Here is a 20388-nt window from a genome sequence, read left to right as displayed (position 1 = left end):
TTGACCAATCACCACCTTGTCAACCAGACCAGAGCACTGAGTGCAACTCCCACTCATTCCTTGAACACTTCCAGGGATGGTGGTGGTGGAGGCAGGAGGTGGGATCCTGACACTGCAATAAATGACTTTTAAAAATAGTAATTCTATGCAGGGATTTTTTTTTTTAAATTTTCTTAATTTTTCTTTTTTTCTTTTCTGCCAGAAGCTATTTGGAAGATTCATCTTTAATTAGCTTGGGAATTGTCTACATGAATTTCTGCAGAGCTGGGCAGAAGGTGTTTATTTCTTTTCACTGCATTTTTCACACATTTGATTGTTTCAAAGATTTTTATTCCTTTTTTTTTTCAAGCTACTTTGTGACAGCCAGTCACCTTGGATTTCTTTTCTGAAAATATTTCATTACTGTTCTGATGTGATTGTCCTCTAAGGAGTTTATCCTGTAACTTTTTAAATCCTTCAAATGAAACCAGGACTGGTTCTTTTACTCGCCCTGAATTCTTTTTTCCTTCCAAACGTGTTTTAGTTCCTCCACAACTGCATTTTGATCTAGATGAATCAGCCAGGTATGATTTATGATACCAGAATTTTCATACCACTGTGAGGCAATAATTTTGCAATGTTTGCATTTGTTCTTTCTAAAAAGTATCATTGATTATCACCCCTGTTAGTGGTACTATGACATCATAGAATCAGAGAATTGTTAACGTTGGAAAAGACCTTTAATCTCAGCAAGTCCAACCACCAACCCAGCACCAGCACCATGTTCACCACTAAACCATGTCCCTAAGTGCCACATCCACATGTTTTTTGAACACTTCCAGTGATGGTGACTCCATCCCTGGAACTCCACTGCCTCTTCCAGTGCTTTACAACCCTTTCTGTGAAAGAATGCATCTTAATATCCAATCTAAATCTCCCCTGGCACAACTTGAGGCTGTTTCCTCTCGTCCTGTCACTGTAGGCATCCAGCTTTCTTCTAGTCCTGGGTAAACTCTTAGTTGTGGTATCCATGGGGAAGAGCTGTAAGGATATGAATCCTAAAATGTCAGCACTCAAATGGGAGAAAAACAGAATAAATGCTGAGGCTCTCCATGGGGCTGTTTTGCTCTGCGTGTCCATCATAACTTGTGCTTGGTCCTTGTCTTTGGTTGCTGTGAAGGATCAGTTTCAGCTCTATAAACGTGCAAACACAGGGGATTTCCTTTGGAATAGTAACATTTATTTTTAAACAAACCACTGGTCAGATGGTGTGGGCATCAGGAGATTTCTGCTCTAACAGATCTTTGTCCTGCTGCCAGTAGAGTTCTATCAAAACTTCATTATTGACAACTTTAAAATAAATATGCATTTTTCCTCAGTCAGAAGCTCTCTTTGAGCCAAACACATCTGAGATCTCCTTAGCAAAGTAAAATACTCTTAAAAAAAAAAAAAGTCTGAACATTAAAAATAAGAGAAACAGCAAAAATATAAAACCTTTCCCTAAAAAACAGGTTTTTCCATCCATAGGTGAGGACATTGTGATCTGTGATTGAAGATGAGGGGCCCAAAAAGCTGGAGATGAGCACACATGGCCTCCCCTGTCCAGCTCTCCCCCTTCCCTACCCTACAACTTGCATGACTCCTCCCCCGTTGAGGCTCAGCTCCCGGCCTCTCATCACTCCAAAGTCAAGGTGGAGGCAAAGAACTAAGATTATTTGCTTTCCATTTCAATTTCCAAAGCCTTCTGTTGCTCACATGATCTTTTCTTTTAACTTCACCCAGGAACTCCAAATTCCAACAGGTCTCTCCTGTACCACTTGACTTTGACCCTTCCTTCTCCTCTCCAAGGAACACCATGCTCACAGACACCTTAGGTGGGGAAATACTTTGTAGACCCCTTTCCCTGGGGAATGTCAACCTAGGCCCCACTTTCTGCTTCCACTCTTTACTGGGGAGGTCCAACTGCAGTTGAAAAGATGGTGAAAAACATGGAGAAAGAAGTGAAAAAATGTATGATCTATTTGTCCTGTCTCCTGGGACTGGAATAACTAATTTTTCTGTGCTTCTCAGTCTTCCCCAGCTCCTTGCAGGCTCCAGATCCCCTCTCCAATTGTCTTGTGAGCACCTTCAAGTTCCCAGAGGTTTTCCAGACACACTCTCCTCTTTCCCACTTCTACAAAAAACTGCCAATCACAGATGCAATGTCCTGCACAGTATCCAGATGCCACATCTCTCATAAGCATCTCCCCATCTCCCCCCATCCCTCCTTGCCCCAGACCCCCATGAAAAGAAGACCAATCACTACATCTTCGTTAGGCGCAGAACATTGAGGCGCACGGGAAGGAACGTGGCACCGGAGGCGTACTGGATTTCCCGGAGGACCCCTTCCCACTTCTTCTGCTCCTCATCATACCTGGGGAGAGGCAGACAGGCAGTTACACTGAGGAAAAGACTCCTCTCCCTCCCTCCAGCTGCTCTCCATAGTGGTGGGAGCCCGGGTGTGATGTCCCACAGGAGGTATTTGGGCACAAGAATCTGTGGGAGCTGCACAGGGACTTTCGGCCCTGGTGTGCTCTGGTTTGGGGGAACGTGGATATCAGCATGTGGTCTTGCAGGGGAGGGGATATTTTTCCTCTAGGAAAGGGGTTGATGGCACCAAGGTGGAACATCCACAGTAAAGGACAGCAGGATCCTGCTGAGGGTGCCAGAGCACTGATGTGAGGGACAGGAGCAGCCAACACTGCTTTAGCAGCTGTCACAAAGTGCTTTCAGCCCACTCCTCTCACATGTAAGTCTTTCTGCTTCCCAGCCCAGACTCTCTGCTTCCCATCCAGGCCTATCTGCCTCCCAGCCCGAGCAGTGGCTGTTCCCAGGGGGAGGAAGCATTGTACAGATGCTGCTCCACACCAAAGGGGAGGCTGGAACCAGCTCCAGGCAAAATGTCAACACACAACAAAGCCAAAGGAGCAGGTTTTCCCTGGTCTGCTGCTGTTTGAGGCTGGGAGAGATCACTGAAGCACTAATGTGCTCTCCAGCAGAGCACTGGGCAGACTTCCCACCAGGTGACCCTGCGCTGAGCCTGCAGCCTCGTGCTGGGGTGACAAAATCCGTCTCACACTGACGGCATCAAAAAAGAGAGAAATTATCCATTTCATCACTGACATCCCTCCCACGCTCCCTTGGACAGCCCTGGGGAAGATCATCACCTCCAAACATCGTTCAGCTCTGTTGGCACCAGCTCTCCCGACTCTGTCTCCACTGTGGCGAACCCCCCGAGCAGGTAGAGCACCCCGGACAGGCTGACCAGGCTGACGGAGCTGCGCTCCTGAGGGAACTCAGTGAAGGTGTCCCACCTGCCACATTGAGAGAGGGGACAAGTTAGAGCACCCTGGCCACCCCCACAGTGAGGATGGCCTCAAATGAGGATTCAGCTACTGAGCTCACTAGTGACAGATTCAGTAGTGCAAGTCTAGGTGGGATGGGACCATTCGCTGGCTGTTTTTAGGGACAGCTGTTTCCATCATCATTGTTTAAGTTTGTTTTGAGCATGTGGACCAGTATGTCCCAGTGCTGGGACTGCAGCTGCAAGAGCCACCCAAAATCAGAGCATTTATTGTGTTGGGTGAAGCTCTCAGGGAACCCAAGGACAGCACCAGTGGGTTCAACTACTTTGAGGACGAGCCTGAGGTGATCCACAGCCCAACCACAGTGACATTGGTGATGCCCAGCTCTCTGAGGAACCATAGAATCCTAGAATGGCTTGAGTTGGAAGGGGCCTTAAAGATTATCCAGTTCCAACTCCCCTGCCATGGCCATATAAACTGGAGGAACTGACATCAGGAGTCACAAACAAACTCCAGAACGGCTGGAAATTGCTGACTGTACACCTGCAGCTACTACTTGTGTAACCACAACTCAGGACGTACTTGTTGGTGGCAATGTCATAGACCTCCACCGAGTTGGTCAAACCGGAGTCGGTCACACCGGCTGCCACGTAGATTTTGTCCTTGTGCACGGTGGCTCCGAACAAGGAGCGGGCGGTTTTCATGGGAGCCATCTCCTTCCACTCAAACTTGGCTGGGTTGTAGACATACATCTTCTTCAGGCACTTCCTGGAGAAAAATGAGAGGGAAAAAGGAGCCTCGGTCACCTGCCAAGGGGTGGTTTTGCACTGCAGGGGTTTGGGGGTGTCTTCTGGGGAGAAGGGGGGGTGTCTAGGGAGGATTTTGCTCCTCCACATCGGCATGAGTGGAGGAACACAACCTTTGTTGGGTGTGCACCCAATGATGTCCATGCCTGGAGTCACCACTTGTGTGTGTAACACATCCCTCCTGCTGTGCCCACTGTGGATAGGAGCCCTGAAAGCTCAGCTTTGTGCTCACGCACCTAGATATGGGTCCATGTAACCAGCAGCCTCTCAGGAGCTCTCACATCCATTGTTTTAGTGCTCCTGATCCACTGCGACGCTGCAAAATATCCTCAGTGACGTCCCTGTCCCCAGGTCGGCAGCGTGAGGTGTGAAGATATGCACGTTCACACCTTTCAGACCATAACCCTTCCCAAGCAGGACCAATCTTTGCTGGATTGTGGAATGTTTGCTCTGCAAACACTCACATTTGTGCCCTGCAAGGCAGCCACTGTGACGCTCCTGAGAGGCTTTTCCTGCTGAGCATGTCTCCTGCAGGAGGGCAGGATGGGGGCAGGGGGAATGAGGTTTTTCCCTCCTGTTGCAAGTACACGTCTGGATTTGGCTGTTGTGACCACTCTGCTCCACAAGTCCAAGACAGGAGACCCTAAAAGTGAAGGGGCTTCTTGCTATTCAGTGCCTCTCCCAATCTGTGTGACATTTACTTTTTTGTGAGCAAACGGGAACACAGAATGGTTTGTTTTGGAAGGATCTTCAAAGACCATCTCATTCCAATCCCCATGGGCAGGGCCACCTTCCACTAGACCAGTTTTCCTTAAAGCCCCTTCCAGCATGCCACCAGGGATGGGGCAATACGTTCTTTCTCCTGTAAGGACACTGCCACCTTCCTGATGTCCCTGTTGGCCTCCTAAGGTTTTGGAAAGGGCTGCAGGCACAAAGGTGAGCTGGGAAGGAAAGACCCACATCTCCCAGCCCATCCAACCCTCCTTAAACCATGTTGAGGAGGTACCAAGCCTGCACTCCCACTGGTTTGGGGATTTTCTCTTGCTTTTTGACTTACTTGTCACTTCCTTTGCCCCCGATGACATAGACAAGATCCTTGTGTGATACCACTGCATGGCCATAGACTGCGTAGGGAAGGGGATCGGCCTCGCCCCACTTGAAGGACCTGGCTCAGAGAAAGATGGGAAGCAAAAGGATTTGTAGCTTGCTGAGTGACAGTTAGAGGAGATGGCATTTCCCAGACCTAGAGGGGAGCACGGGGTTGGACTCAATCTCAAAAACACAAGGTCTGCAATGAGACAGGCTCATCCAATAAATTTTGTGATCCTAAAAAAAAGGTGACAATAAAATAAGCAGAATATTTATGCTAATAGCTATTATTTTCTTGAGGTCTTCAGGTAGGTGTAGGGAGGGAGCAATAATTTCCCCTTGAACCTCCTTTTCTCCAAGCTGAGACCCCCTCCCAGCTCCTTCAGCTGCTCCTGGTGCTCCAGACCCTTCCCCAGCTCTGTTCCCTTCTCTGGGATCCCTCCAGCCCCTCAATGTCCTTCTTGTCATGAGAGCCCCAAAACTGGGCACAGGATTTGAGGTGCAGCCTCACCAGTGCCCAGCACAAAGGAAGAAAGATTTCCCTGGTCCTGCTGGCCACTGTCCTGCTGATACATCCAGGCCTTCTTGGCCACCTGGGCACACAGCTGGCTCATGTTCAGCCACTGTCCATCAGAATAATGCTGGAATAATATCAACCAAATAAAACCAGAGATAAAGTGATGCTGATCACATCTCTACCAGCTGCAAATTGACACTCAAACCGCCCCATGAGCACTTAGCGGGGGCAGACAAATTCTTTCCCATAGTCTGCAGGGGCAGATAAATGCCCTGTTCTGTGGGAATGGAACTGGTTTCAAATCTCTGCCTATAAAACAGACTTGGAAGCACACACAGCTAAATATAGACCAAGCAAAGGCTTGTTGATGCCTGCTGCTCTGTCTCTTTGGGGCACAGAGCAGCAGGCTTTGGAAGTTTCTGTCTCCTGAGAGCAGAACAGGATGGTGCCTTTTAATAAAGCTCATGAGCTAGCATGGGTCAGAGCCCATTGTCCAAAAATAATCAGATATTGAGCCTGATATCAATCAGGATGAGCCATTCTGTGACACATCTGAAAATTTTAAAAACAAGCTTTTCTGTTCAAACCTCTTTTGGTGAGACTACAGTGAATGTCACTGAACCTTTAATCAATGGGCAAGAGCAGAAGGTTTAGCAGAAGGAAAAACTCCTCTGTACATGTCTCACATGAACATCTACTGATATTAGTCCCAGATAACAAAATATTCCCACAAAGGCTTCCATCTCCAGGAGGCTCAGTAAACAGAGCAGCTGAAGTGAGGCAGCTCAGAGCCCCAGGGCACAGCTCGAGACAGTCCCAGCATCCAGATACAGAGTTCAAGCCCTTCTCCCAAACCTTTTGACCCCTGGAGAGCTGGAATCGCTTTGCATGGCAGCTGCTCCACCCTCTCCTCTAACCCCCTCCTGCCCCACACTCGCACTGAGCACTCACAGCCGGTCGTAGCACAGGACCGAATCCAAGGTCTTCTCTCCCTCCTTCAGTTCCTTCCCTCCAACCACAAAAATTGAATTTTCTGCCTCTCCCAGGCCGAAGAGGCAGCGAGGGGAGGGCAGCGGGGGCATCCCCAGCCAGTCTGCGTCCAGATGGTCGTACTGGAAGGGAACATATGGTCATTAGTGTGTGCTCACCACGCCCATTTGGTTAGCAAAAGTCAGGGTCCAGAGGACAAGGGCGAAGTCTGTCCCCATGTGCAGCTTGGTCACCCCAGCAGCACTCTGTGCAATATTCCTGTGGCTGTGCCTTTGTCACCTGGAGCAGGATGGGAGATCTGAGGGCAAACCCAAGCCACATATTGTATGATAAACATTTTATGACAAGGCATATGAGCAGAGATGGGTCTGCAGCAACATGATATGCTCTATTCATCAAAGCCTGGACTTTATAGAATCACATTAAAGCTGGAAAATCTCTCTGAGATCATTGGGTCCAGCCTTTGACTAATCACCACCTTGTCAACTAAATCATGGTGTTAAGTGCCTCCTCTGGTCATTTTTTGAGCACCTCCAGGGATGGTGACTCCACCAGTTCCCTGGACAGCCCATCTCAATGCCTGAACACCTTTCCAGTGAAAAAATTCTCCATGATGTCCAACCTGAATTTCCCTTTGTGCAGCTGGAGGCCTTGTCCTCTTGTCTTGTCACTGGTTGCCTGGGAGAAGAGGCCAACCCCCACCTGGCTACAGCCTCCTTTTAGGGAGCTGTAGAGGGGGATAAGCTTTCTCTTGAGTCTCCCTTCAAAAATTGGAACTATGAACAAGCTTGGTCATCTTTGGGTGACAGACTTCCATGATGGACTTACAATGGATTTTTCCTGGGACTGGAGGAGGGAAGCATTTCAGTCTTGGAAATTTTCCTGAACCTTTTCATATGTAGAACACCTTACAGTGCTTCATCCTGATATTCTCCCTCTCTGCCAGGTAACAGGGTGGTGCCAGCAATGTTGGCTACACAGATAAAGTGTGCCAGACCCATCTGACAGATGAGCAAGCTGCTGGATCAGACCACCGAATCCTTGGACATCCGTAGATCAAGGCATTGCCTCATCTCCCACCAGAAAAAAGAAAAAATCTGAGACTGAGGACTCTGAGAACTGTGGCTTAATGGGAACTGGGGCAAAAAAAATTAATGTAGCTTGATAGAGGAGGGAGGGATGTCTTGCAGCCAATTTAGTGGGACTGCAGGGTGAAGCTGTGACGCAGCATTGCCTGGGAGCACTGTTTGCCGTGGGCTCAGGCCAAGGAGCTCCAGCCTCATGGGTTGGCTCCAAAGACAGCCTCAGCTGGGTGCCTGTGGTTTTTGTCTCTTTGTAAGCTGTGGTCCACATATGTGTTATTTATAGTGCGACCCTGAGCAGTTCAGTCATCAGGATAGTTCCTGCTTCTTGATGGATTCAGCATTGTTTTCGAGTCATAAATCTTTCAAGTGACAAAGAAAGGATACCCTTTTTCCATCTGAAATGTCAATGGAATCATTTTGCTCCTGCCAAAATCTGCAAGGCCTCTGGGATTTATCAGCATTTTTATATTTTGGTGCCTGTTCTTAAATCTAAATTATCCCTGACCTAGCGGTCCTGACTTCAGCAGGGAGAATGTGAAATTTGGGAGGATAGAAACAGTCAGAAGGTGTAGGGAGCTGCAGCACAGTCGTTCAAGAGCTTGTCATCAAGGTGCGCATCTAACTATGTCATTTCAGCTGAAAAAAAGGGCTCAAAACTTCTCTTGCTCGTACAACAACCATGAGCTACAAAATGACACTGATGTAATAAATTAAACATTTGCAAACTGATAGCACTCTCCAGCCCCAGGACTTGTCTGCTTCTCACAAGCACAAGTGACACAGTGAGGCGTGGAAGGATCACTGTCCCCTTCTTGTGGGGGAGAGCTAAAAATGACCTCACGATGCTCAAGGCATTTACCACTGAGTCAGTGGCAAACTGGGAGCTGAATAGAGAAATCTTGCTGTTTGCAGTTTAGAACCACAGAGTGCTTTGGGGGGAAGGATCTCCAAAGGTCTTTCATCCAACCCCCATGTTCAAAGGGGCACAGAGTTGGAGTTAAAGAAGATTGGAGGGCTTTCTGCAGTCAAATACTAAATGTTTCCAAGGAATGTTTCCAGTGTTGCCCCACCCCTGGAAGTGTCCAAGGCCAGGCTGGATGGAGCTCTGAGCAACTTGGTGTAGTGGAAGGTATCCCTGCTCATGGCAGGGGTTTGGAACTAGATGATCTTCAAGGTCCCTCCCAACCTAGGCCATTCTATGATTCTATGGATGTTCTGTGACCTGTCTGGACCCTGCTCCACCTCTGCTGGGAAGATTGATCTTTAGCCACAGGTTTGGGCTGAATGAATCTGCCTGCTCTGCACAGGTAACTGATGGGCTGAGGACTCTTCCTCCTGGCTTCTCATTCCCTGGACTTCACCTGGCCTGCACAACCTCCTGCCCCTTTCCAGGTGAGGACAAGCATGGTCCCTGCATGGTATGCAGCCCTACTGATGAGGGCAATGAGTCAAGGGAGGCATCAGGGCTCTGTGTCTCAACTTGACAACCACCCCCATTTTATCCTTTCTGCCTGGAGATGTTATTGTTTTCCCCAGAAGATGTGAGCCTGGGACACGTTATTGTTTCTTCCCAGAAGACTTGAGCCATGGAGAAAAACAAAAAAAGTATTTCTGGGTATGGGAGGAAGAACAGAGGATTTACTGGATTCCTCGGGGTCAGCAGGAAGGGTAGGCGCCTTGCCTTAGCTGTCTACAGGGAAAGACATCTGGGCTACAGCCCAAGCTGGGGCTCAGATTGCCTGTGCAGCTCAATCCAGCCACAGTTCGGTCACTGCTGAGCTAGAACAGCCACTTTCCCTGAGGATTATCCCCAAAGACACCACATGGTGGTTTCTCCCTCACAGGATGGAAATGGCTGAGGCACAGACTCTGAGCTGGAACAAACCCATCTCCAGGGGCAGGAACAGCCCTAGGAATGGGACACATGTTGGGAGGCAGGACATGCCCTGTGTCCTTGGGGTGTTCGCTCTGTGGCTGCAGCTGCTGCCGCTGCTGCTCCTTTTTTGGCACCTGGCAGCTTCACCCTTGGGTTTTGCTGGGGTTCGTAACCAGGGAACACAGGAGATGCAAAGCAGAACCCGGGTCTGATGCCACAAACCTCCCAGTTTGTGAGCACTATGGCAGCCAGGGCTGGGCCAAATTCACTGTTCTAAACAATCCTCCATTCAGAATTTGGATCAGGAAGGCTCATTCCTATTTCTTACTCCTTCAAACCTTCTTCTTCTTCAACGACCAGAACCACCCCTCAGTGGCATCTGCCTTAAAAATAAAGGGAGAAGAACCTCTAGTAAAGCAACTCAGATGCTTCTCCTTCATTTACAACTTTCCTTTTAACATCATGTGACAAAAAATATTACTGGCTTCACATGGAAGCTAAAGCCTCGTGATGCTCCCAAGTGGTAAAAGAAACAAAAGATAAAGGTAGTACCTGTAGGAAGTAGGAGCTCATGGGATCCTCTTTGTTGTCTTCATTGTAGTATACACCTCCAACAATGAAGATCTGATTCTCTTTGGTCACCAGACTGATGTGGTTCTTCGGGATTTGAGTAGACAGGGAGGCAAAATAGCACTCATTGGCATTGGGGTCATAGGCCACTGCCCCACTGTCGCTCACCATGAAAATAAGGTCCTGGAGGAACATCCCAAAGCGCATCGTGTCATTCAAGATCCCAGGGAGAGCCTCCTCCTCTGTATCTTCATCTACTGCTCCATTGACAACATTCTCCTTTGCTTGATTCTCACTGTTCTTCTTCACTTTCCTCTTCTTCACCACCGTGAATTTGCCTTTCTGGGCATCCTTCACCATCTGCAGCTTCTTGAGCAGCTCCGGGCTGGACTTGACCATGGTGTGCTTCTCCACGTGGTCCGTGATGTAGTTGTTGGGCATGAGGCGGAAGCGGATGCTTTCAAAGATGACGGGCAAGGCCTTCTGTCGGCTCTCACGGTCCTTGGTCCCCACCCACTTCATCACCACCTCAAAGACACTCTCCTCCTTCTCGATGTTGAGGGAGTCGCTGGAGATGATGGCAATCAGCTCATCGGGGGAGAGCTGGTAGAACTCCTCGTCCCGCGAGACCAGCGCGAAGCGGTCACAGATGAAATCCCGGGCGGCCACGGCCAGCCGGGCGCAATCCAGCATCAATCCCAGCCGGAAGATGGCCAGGCAGTTGCTGAGGCAGAGCCGCTTCTGCAGGAAGGACACGCACACGGTGAAGATGGAGGGGATCTGGAACATGTTGGCCACGGAGAAGATGTCCTGCACATTCTGCTCGGTGATCTCGAGCTCAGAGGTGTAGATGTAATGGAGGATCTTGCCCATGACGTCTGGATCAACATCTTCCAAGCTGACTTCCCTCTTCTTGCTCTCTTCCATGTCTGAAAGGAACATCGCCCGGAAATACGGGCTGCAGGCTGCCAGCACCAGCCGATGGCAGGGAAACTCCTTCCCTTTGACTTTTAAGACACAATCCAGAAACTTATTGTGGTCCAACATGTCTTTGAGTCCATCTTGGAGAAGAGTTTGCTGGTAGAGACGCAACTCTTCCACTTGATCAAGAGGCAAACCCATGGTGACGAGTAGCCGCTCGTTGTTTTCCGCAATCCTTCTTTTATGGCTAAATATTGGTGGCTATATCTATAACTGAGTGAGGAAACTTGCTCAAAGCAGGGCTCACAGCCTCGCGGGCTCCCAGACCGCCGGCACACTGGGAATGTGAAACGCTCGCTACGCTCCCAGCTGTCTGTGTACTTCAGTTTCCAGCTCGGGGCTTTATATATAGACACAGCGCTGCAGAGCTTAAGGAATCCATACTGCAGCATGTGTAAGCCGATCACCCTTTAATATGACACATTGGACAAGGAGGAAGGGAGGGGGCCGGGGGAGCAGCTGTAATTCCAGCCTCAGTAATTCAGGAAGGGTCTGTCAGCTCATGAGTCACCACGGGGGGAGCAGGAGGTTTCACCGCCGTGACACCACAGGGGACGCATGCGACCCGTGGGCTTGGGAAGCGGCCTCTGGGTGAGTCTAACAGCCCAATCTGCCTTTTGGGTCATGGGTGGCAAGGCTGGGACTTCCTCCTGATGATGCTAAATGGGCTGCTCCGAAAGAGCTGGACCTTTAGCTGTGCTAAAAATAGCCTGTGAAGTCAAAGCTGGAAAGATGCGCTAAGGGAGGGTCTTATGTGGGCTTTGTGGCATCCCAAACTCCAGCCAGCTCCCACACAGGGCTGCTTTGCTGCACAGGTTTGTCCTTTATTCTCCTCTAGAGTCACTTTTCAGGGGTCTGGAAGGGGGTGGCAAATGGAGGTAGAGCTGTTTAATTACAGCCCTGTATGGGATATGAGACCTGTGCTGGAAGTTATTTTAAAATTCTCTAAAGCAGGAGATTTGAGGACTGTGGGAGAGGGATGGCTCTTTTTCCCTGCAATAGGTGGTGGAGTCACCGTCCCTGGAGGTGTTTAAGGAAAGACTGGACATGGCACTCAGTGCCATGGTCTGGTTCAATCATAGGCTGGAGTCAATCCCAAGGCTCTTTTCCAGCCTCACTGATTCTGTGACTCCATCATACCTGCAAATGGGTCCCAGTGGCACAGTCTCTGGGCACCTTGGCACCAACAAATCCATCTTTTCCAGATCCTGGTGACAGAGAGAGTGTCCGAGGCAGAACAGAAGCAAAGGAAATGCAATGGTGGGCTTCAGCTCACAGATTAAGACATCTAAACACAAGTACCTTCTAGTAAATTGAGGGTGTTCTGCTCCGATCTTCTGGTTCATCACCCCCATGACGAAGTCTAGAGACACAGCAGGACAACCTGCCTGGCCTGGAGCCAATGCTCCATAGTGGCTGAGTTCTCCAGTGGCTCTTGTGTCCTGCTTGCCTGCCCATGGATGTCTAGGAAGTCCCATGGGTCCTGAAATGGCCAGTCCAGGTCCAGCTATTCCCACGGAGCTCACAAAGAAGCAAATTAGTTTTGACAGACACGGGCGAGCAGAGTAGCTATAATTATTTATACCTAGAGTAAAACTTGTGCATGAGTCTGTTTTATCTCTTACTGTGGACCCTCTGGGCTGTCTGACACTCAGTGATGGCACAGATTTAATTAACGATTTAATTAAGTCTATGAAAAAATATTAGCCACCATTCTTGGTGCATTTAAAGCCACATAACCCCTTACCCTGGCACGGATGTATTTATAAAAATTGCCATGGTGGTTGTTTCAGAAGTGGGAAGAGGGAGGGAGCTATACTGGTATGAAGCCCTTCTGTACTGGTGTGGTTCCAGCAGCATCTGGGAAGTACCAATATAGCAGGGAAATAATCTCAAGCTGTTTTCAGAGCTCACATCATAAGCTCTTCTGTGCTACTCATCTGTGATGGGATCAAACGCTGAGTGCTGATCTTTGAACTGGGTCGAACTTCAGGAATCTTTGCTCCCTGACATCTGGGGCTGGACACCCCCCTCCTCCTCTCTCTGCTCCCTCTGCATTAGCTCTGTACCATCCCAACTTTAATCCTGTGTTGTTGTGCCACCAGCCAGGATTTCCCCCCGCCCTCTGCCTTTAATCGCCCTTGAGCCCTGAGTTGTTTTCCTTTTCGTTGTGCTGCCATCTGAGTTTGGCTTCCTAATTCCCCACCCCACGAGATGCCGCTGCTAAAATGCAGCTACAGCCCTTCCCAGAGGAGCTCTGGGACCTGGTGGGTCTCTGGCGTCTCCCAGGTTTGTGTTTCACCCAGGGAAAGGGCACTGTGCTGGTCCCAAACCTGCTCTGGGGACTCCATGGGCATCAGTGGCTTTGCTCAGCAGCTGGAGCAGCTCCAAGGCTTGGGGAAGCAGCCCTGGTTTTCCAAGAGCCTGGGTGCACTGTCCCCCAGACCTGACAGGGCCACAGCCAGGGATTTCCAATGACCAGTGGACTCCACCAGTCATTAAGTCTGTTCCCAAGTGGGCAATAGTCCCCCCAGGACATGGGAGAGGGTGAATGTCCTGGTTTTGTCTGGAACAGAGCTAATTTTCCTCCTTCAGTGCTGTGTTTTTCCTGAGTCAGGACGGGGATAATGTTGATAACTCACCCATGTTTTGGCTCTTACTGAGTCATTCTCACCCTGAGTCAAGGATTTTCCATGTCTCACGCTCTGCCAGTGAGGAGCTGCACCAAAAGCTGGGAAGCAGCGTGGCCAGGAGAGCTGACCTGATCTGGTCAGAGGGGTATTCCCTTCCACAGAACATCATTCCCAGTATATAAACTGTGGAAATGACCCAGGAGGGAGCCAACTTGCTGTCTGGGGACAGGCTGGGTGCCAGTCAGTGGGTGATGAGCAATTGTGTTGTACATCACTTTTTTCTCTTGGGTTCTGTCACTCTTTCTCCTCTCCTTATCATTATTATTATCGTCATCATCACTATGTTTGATTTCAAACGTTAAACTGTTCTTATCTCAACAGATTTACCTGTTCACCTCTTCTTTCTGATTCTCCTCTTTATGGCAGGGCGAGGAGGAGTGAGTGAGTGAGAAACTGTGTGGGATTAAACCACGACAGTGAGGATACATGGATACATCCTAGAGGGATGCAGTGTTGCAGGATCACTCCCTCCCCTACAAAATGTTCTAACAAAAAGGATGAATGCACGAATTTTAGCCATGTCAGCCTGAACAAGAAAGTGCCCAGTGCAGGGCTATTAACTGGGAATTTAATTGCAATAAATAATTGCTTTTCTTGGCTTCTTGGTTGAATTTTATGAAGGGGCAGGCAACAACCAGAGCAGATGAGATGCTCTTCTCCAGAGAGATGAGCAGTGGATAAATCCCATCCTACAGAGGCATTCAGGGACGCTGAGGGTGTTCTGTGCAAGGCTGAGCTGGTTGAGATAGCACCAGGGTGCTCCTGCCCCACCAGACCTCCTAGGCTTGTCAGAGCAGTGAAAACTGAAGGGACAACTCCTGGAAAAGGAGGACAAAGCCCAAATTCTCCCACAAAGTGTCTCTGACAAATCACTCGCTGGGCTGGTCTCTAAGATTATCTCCTTCTGGCAGCTTCAGCAGATGCAGCTGCTGGGTAAATATAGACCCTTAGTGAATGGGCTATTTTCTCTCCTGGAGCATCCAAGTCAGGAGGGCAGTGCAGAGTCACTGGGCTTTGCATGTGAGTCACCCACTTCGACACTGGGAGGTGACTCTGTCCTCCCAGGCAGCCGCAGAGCTGAGCTGAGCCACCGCAGAGCCCTTGGTTTTGGCACCTCAGGGTGGTTCCACCTGTGCAAGGACACCCCCAGGGAGGGGAAGAGATGAATTTAGCCCTGCAGGAAGCACATGGTGGCAGAGCTGTTTGGATGGAAAAAGTAAACTTGGAATAATGGAGGTGCCAAGAAACACCTACAAAAAGTCCAGCAGCAATAGATGTGTCAAAAAGGGTTGTGCCTGGCATCTGGAGAGGTTTAGGGGATGTGACGAGATCCCACCAAGGCACAACACCTGCCCCTGACTCCCAGCATTGTTGGTCAGGCTGCCAGAAATAAAACAAACCCGGCTTCTAACCCCAAACCCATATGGGTGACAGTTTGCTGGCCACAGGCTCAACATACATACAAAAGCAGAGTCAAATTAAAGGTGAGTATGAATCGAGCTGCAGCCCAACCTTCAGTCTGGTGATGTCACCAAGGAGGGTTTCTGCTGAAGTCAGAAATACCTTGTGTCACTGTTTTTGGGGGGCAGGTGAGGACCTGCAAACAGATCCTTGTCCTCTCAGCTCCGGTGGCCGGGCGTTGCCGGGGGTGTCACCTGCAGCACAGCAGCGTAGCAGGGATGAGCAGCAGGTGCCAGAGTTATCCAACATTTATTGGCTACATAAATAAGTGACATTTATCAAGGACTTCACGAATTACTTTGGCAGAGCTGAAAGCTGGCTAGGAACCCATCCCGTTTCATCCACAGGGATGCACCAAGAGTCTCGACCCTCGTTGCAAAGGGGTCTGGATCCTGCCCTCACCAAACACCGACATCACTCAGACATAAGGCCACTGAGAGTTACTCTAAAGTGCAAGAGAGCCAGAGCTGTTTTTCAGTTACAAACCCGCCTTTCCCCCAAGGCACCGTGTTTCACACACTCCCAAAGTCTATTTCTCCAAGGAGTCTCCCATGGCTTTCCCTCCACCACCCAGCCCCAAGTCCTGCCCTTGATTCAGGGTTTTTCTCCTTTGGTTGTATTTACCTGTGTGCTCACTCAGCCCTACAGCCGTGGGCTTGGCACACCAAAGGCAGCTGAGGAAAGGGATGGGTGGCTGGAGATGAGCAAGGGTTGGCTACAGCACGTTCTGTCCCTCAGCCATGGGCAGGAATGTGACCTTAGACCTTTGTCCGCGGCATATAAAGAAATAGAGGTGGGGTTTGTCTTGAGTCCCAGGGCACGTGACACAGCAGGGTGGTTGTGGTGGCCACTTCATTCTCAGATCCAGCAGTGCAGGACCCTAAAAGTTCCAGCCATGGGACCTAGAGAGTCTCCTCTGGGCATCATGGGCTGTGGAAGAGTCTAGTGCTGGTGGACCAAGTGCTGTGGGGTGAAATCTCTGGGCCTGCACAATGTCAGAGGGTCAGAAAATTCATGGGCATGGCTCTGGCATGAAAGAAATGTCCTGGGAGCTGCCTCAGCATCCTGCCATGCCTGGGGAGCCTGTGAAATGCCCACTGTGCCTGATGGAAAATCTTTCCTGCAGCAAGGGGGTGACCTGTGCCTCCCAGGTGACTTCTACGTGGATGAGCTACAGCAGTCCGATTGCCAGGAGGGCTTGGAGAGCCCTGGCCAGTGGCTGGCCTGGCAGCAGTGGCTGGGAAGGGGACAAGGCTTCAGGACAAGCCTGCTGGTGCCTTCCCTACTCCACCTTTGCCTTGTCACCCTTCTCCTCCTCCTCGATGGCCAGGATGCGCTCGCGCTCCTTGATCAGCTGCACTCCGCAGTACGTGATGAACCAGATGGACAAGGTGCTGACAGGGAAACCTGGAGCAGGGAGGGAGACACAGTCATCCAGGGCCTGTTAGCTTGCCTAACAATGCCAATCCTTCACCAGCACAGCTGCCTCTCAGGTGGGTTTGGGAGGTCCCACAAGCTCACGATGGCCAATGACGTTTTTCATCCTAGATCCAGCCCTGCAGCTTCACTGAGAGAAAAGGGAAATCCTCAGAATCTGATTTTAGATGAAGCTCACCTTGGTGCCTGAGCCCCACCATGGATTGCAGCTAACGTGGGGACATGCTGGAGGGGCTTTGAGCCCCTCTTACCCCCAGAAATCCTTCTGCTCCCCAAGTTCAGACATCATGGTTGACTTTCTGCCCATTGAACCTGCCCATGTCCATTGTGACTCAACACTGTGACCTTCTGGAAGCTTTGGGCCCCACTGATGCTGAGGATCAAGCCCAGCCTTGCCCTGGACTTAGTGGGGACACAGTGTCCGCCCAGGAAAATACATATTTTTGTCACTTACGTCAATGACAGAGCCCGAAGCTCTCCCTCCACTTAGGAAGGGTCTGACGGTGTTTGCAATCACAAATGCGGTATCCACAGCAGAGAGGTGGATCCAGGGTTTGTTCTTGCTAAAACAGGACCTCTGCAATGAATAATGCAACCAGCAAAAGCCACCGAGCTCAGCGGGCAGGCACTCCTGGCACACGGAGCCCAGAGTGTGACATTATCCATTCCCTAAGCCAGCCCCATCCCAGAGAGGATGGTTATTTATAGCTCAAGAAGACTTCAAAATAGTGCCACAACCCACTGATTAGAAATGTACAGACTGCAGGATGAGGATTTGTACCTGTCACCCTCAGGATGATGCAGGAATGTCTGCCAAAGCAGAGGAAATGAGGCAGGATGAGTAGATCCCTTTCTCCAGCAAGGGGACTGTTTCACAGGCAGGGTCTCAGGCCTGCTTGGTGAGGTGAATGTGACCCTTGCAGTGCTCCAGGGAGCCTAAACCAGTGTCAGGCTGTGCCAGGAGCTGTACAAGCACACCTGGAAGGCAGCTGGTACCACAGAACACCCAGTGAGGAGTGTGGGGGCTAAGAAACCACTGCCTGCACTTTTCCCATAAGAATTAAGGACACTGGGAGCAGCCACAAGCCAGTGGCCAGGACACTTCGGACCCACAAGGACTCAAAATCCCAGTCCTCAGCTCCTGCACCAGTGTCCCCCCATTAAGACAGGGGTCTCTCAGTGGGGAAGGCTGGCAGCACCTTACCCATCACGAGGAGTCTCTTGGTCACCAGCAGTGCAAACTCCAGGCTGTTGAGAGCCAGGATGTTGTAGAGGACGATGGCCCAGAAGTTCACAGCCCCAAAAGCTGCCCTGATCCGCCGAGACATGGCCCCTGACATTTTGGCCTGTGGAGAGGAGAGGAGCAGAGGGAAAAGGGTCTGTAAGGAAAGGGGGGGACCAGTGCAACTCCAGGAAACTCCAGCTGGGATTCCAGAGAAGAGGCAAAAATCAGAGCAGCCTTTAGTGCCTCTGGGACAAAGAAATATAAGAACAAGGCAAAACTTCTGCTGTGGTGAATGAGGGTCCCTGGACTGTGTCCCATGGGTAAGGACAAGATGTTAGATAGTTTCATGATAATTGTAGAATCACAGACACATGGAGTGGTTTGGGTTGGAAAGGACCTTAAGGATCATCCAGTGCCACCCCTGCCATGGGCAGGGACACCTCCCACTAGCCCAGGTGGCTCCAAGCCCCAATGTCCAGCCTGGTCTTGGACACTTCCAGGGATCCAGGGGCAGCCCCAGCTTCTCTGGGCACCCTGTGCCAGGGCCTCCCCACCCTCACAGGGAAGGATTTCTTCCCAAGATCCCATCTAACCCTGCCTTCTGTCAGTTTAAATCTATTTCTCCTTGTCCTGTCCCTCCACATCCTTGTCACAAGTCCCTCTCCAGTTCTCTCAGAGCCCCTTTAAAATGAAATGGTTGAGTCCTGCTTTCTCCACCTCTTGCCTTGGGTAAGCCACTCCTTAAGAGTGTCCTTACAACAAGAATCTGTTGTATTCCAGGATTATTGTTAGCCCTACGTGCAAATCACTCCTGGGTCTTGGTAAAAATATTTTCTTAGGAATTAAAAAAATTAAAAAAGCTCAAAACTAATGGCAGCAGCAGAGTGAAATTGTCACTGGCACATAATCTTCAGGATCAGCTGCTGTGAGTGGAGCAGGGAAGGAGTTTATAGCAGCCCTCAAAGAGCACGGTGAATCCCCAGGCCACTTGGTGCTGGGAATTGTGGTGCCGCAGGGAAGGAGATTTCACTGCCTGTGAGAGCCTTAATCTGATTAGGAGTTCAACAAGGAGAGCAAACAGGAGGATTGCTCTCCATGGTTTTTATTAAAAATAGATCTTTATTTACCCAGTTTAGGAGCTCCAGACTTTAGATTGGGAAAAAGAAATAAGGAACATAACTGTTTCCAGGATGGAGTTCCCTAAGTTTTGTTTCCAGTATGTCCCTGAGACACCTTGGTCCCAAACAGAGACAGGGCACTAAGCTTTGGAGTGTTTTAAAAATCATTTGTTCTAGCATCTAAACACTTGCTTTTAAAAGAAATCAGATCAAAACCATTGAGAATGCCAAGATGCTTTGTAGAACAAGAAGAACAAATTATTCCTGTAAGGAAATACATAAACACTTCCCCACAGGATCATAGAATATGGACATTCCCCATGGAATATTCCCATGGGTTACCCCCATGTGCATAAACATATTTCCAAGGACAGACCTCATATTTTGTGTCCATCTTTGGCACTTTGATGCCTCATTGGAGATGCATTTCTGCTTCTCTTGGACCTCTTTTTTCCCCTCTGGGATCTCCTCCCCAACCTAAATTTCCTGTGAAGCATCACAGGGGCAGGAGTGTGCCGTGGGTGGGTGACAAAGTGCATAAAATGAAGGGACACAGAGCACCAGGACCGTGCTTCCCTTGCACAGTGCAGTAGCTGATCCCAAGGATTGTCCAGGGATGTCACCATCCCTGGAAATGTTCAAAAAAACGTGTGGCTATGGCACTTAGGGATGCAGTTTAGTGGTGAACACGGTGGTGGTGCTGAGTTGACAGTTGGGCTTGATGGTCTTTTCCAGCCTTAATGATTCCATGACTTTAAATGCCACAGGAAAAGAGCTTCAGGCCTCCACGCAGGAGGCCAGGCCATGGAGCTTCATGGCATCCTCAGGGATTCTGCTCTTCAGCCTCAGCTGAAAATCTGACTCCTACAAACCAGCGTGAGCTCCCTCCAGACACGGATATTTTTCAGCACAGAGCTTGTCCCCAGCCCCCTTGTCCCCTCCCCATCCCCACTGCAGCCAAGCTCCTCACCTCCAGTCTGGCGAAGGGCCCCAGCTGGAAGAACTTCTGCACCCAGAGCTCGAAGTTGAGGCCGAAGCAGTTGAAGAGAGACCAGATGTAAACGACCTCGCAGGGCCCCAGCCACAGCGTGGTGATGGCGAAGGTGGAGATGCTGGCCACCAGCTCCTTCAGGATGTTGTCGTGGTTCTCTCCAATGTGGTCATACACGTATCTAAGGGCCAGGGAAGGTGGTTGGTGCTCCCTGTAGTCTGGGACA

General features: G+C 50.0%; 2 protein-coding genes and 1 long non-coding RNA gene across 3 annotated transcripts in view; 1 reads left to right on the top strand and 2 right to left on the bottom strand.

Moving 5' to 3' along the window:
- Positions 1-168: 168 nt before the first annotated feature.
- KLHL40 (kelch like family member 40) lies at positions 169-11724 on the bottom strand. The gene is made up of 6 exons (XM_010394778.4): positions 10239-11724; positions 6687-6847; positions 5187-5294; positions 3906-4091; positions 3186-3332; positions 169-2392 (listed from the first exon to the last, which is right to left on the bottom strand). Exons 1-6 carry the CDS (start codon positions 11376-11378, stop codon positions 2281-2283), a joined length of 1854 nt encoding a protein of 617 aa, XP_010393080.1. The 5' UTR covers positions 11379-11724; the 3' UTR covers positions 169-2280.
- The window catches only part of LOC109144013, a 12428-nt gene continuing 3752 nt past the window's right edge, over positions 11713-20388 (top strand). Inside the window, exon 1 of the long non-coding RNA XR_002044487.2 lies at positions 11713-11828. This is a non-coding gene — a long non-coding RNA (uncharacterized LOC109144013). The remainder of the gene's footprint in view (positions 11829-20388) is intronic.
- The window catches only part of HHATL (hedgehog acyltransferase like), a 15527-nt gene continuing 10763 nt past the window's right edge, over positions 15625-20388 (bottom strand). Inside the window, exons 10-12 of the mRNA XM_039550118.1 lie at positions 20142-20343; positions 18033-18174; positions 15625-16798 (exon numbers count right to left, since the gene is read on the bottom strand). Of these exons, the coding sequence (XP_039406052.1) occupies positions 16674-16798; positions 18033-18174; positions 20142-20343 (469 nt within the window). The 3' untranslated portion in view covers positions 15625-16673. The remainder of the gene's footprint in view (positions 16799-18032; positions 18175-20141; positions 20344-20388) is intronic.

Source organism: Corvus cornix, chromosome 2 (assembly GCF_000738735.6).
Source record: "Corvus cornix cornix isolate S_Up_H32 chromosome 2, ASM73873v5, whole genome shotgun sequence".
Taxonomy (NCBI): Eukaryota; Metazoa; Chordata; class Aves; order Passeriformes; family Corvidae; genus Corvus; species Corvus cornix.
Note: the sequence above shows the minus strand (reverse complement) of the source record. Positions and strands in the feature narration are given on the sequence as shown.

Excerpts from the sequence above, each read along its gene's own strand:
- KLHL40 (XM_010394778.4), bottom strand. The coding sequence starts at position 11,378 with ATGGGTTTGCCTCTTGATCAAGTGGAAGAGTTGCGTCTCTACCAGCAA. Across the intron at positions 4,092-5,186 it reads GGGGGCAAAGGAAGTGACAA|GAAGTGCCTGAAGAAGATGT; the intron begins GTAAGTCAAAAA and ends ATTTTTCTCCAG. Across the intron at positions 3,333-3,905 it reads TATGACATTGCCACCAACAA|GTGGGACACCTTCACTGAGT; the intron begins GTACGTCCTGAG and ends TCAATGTGGCAG.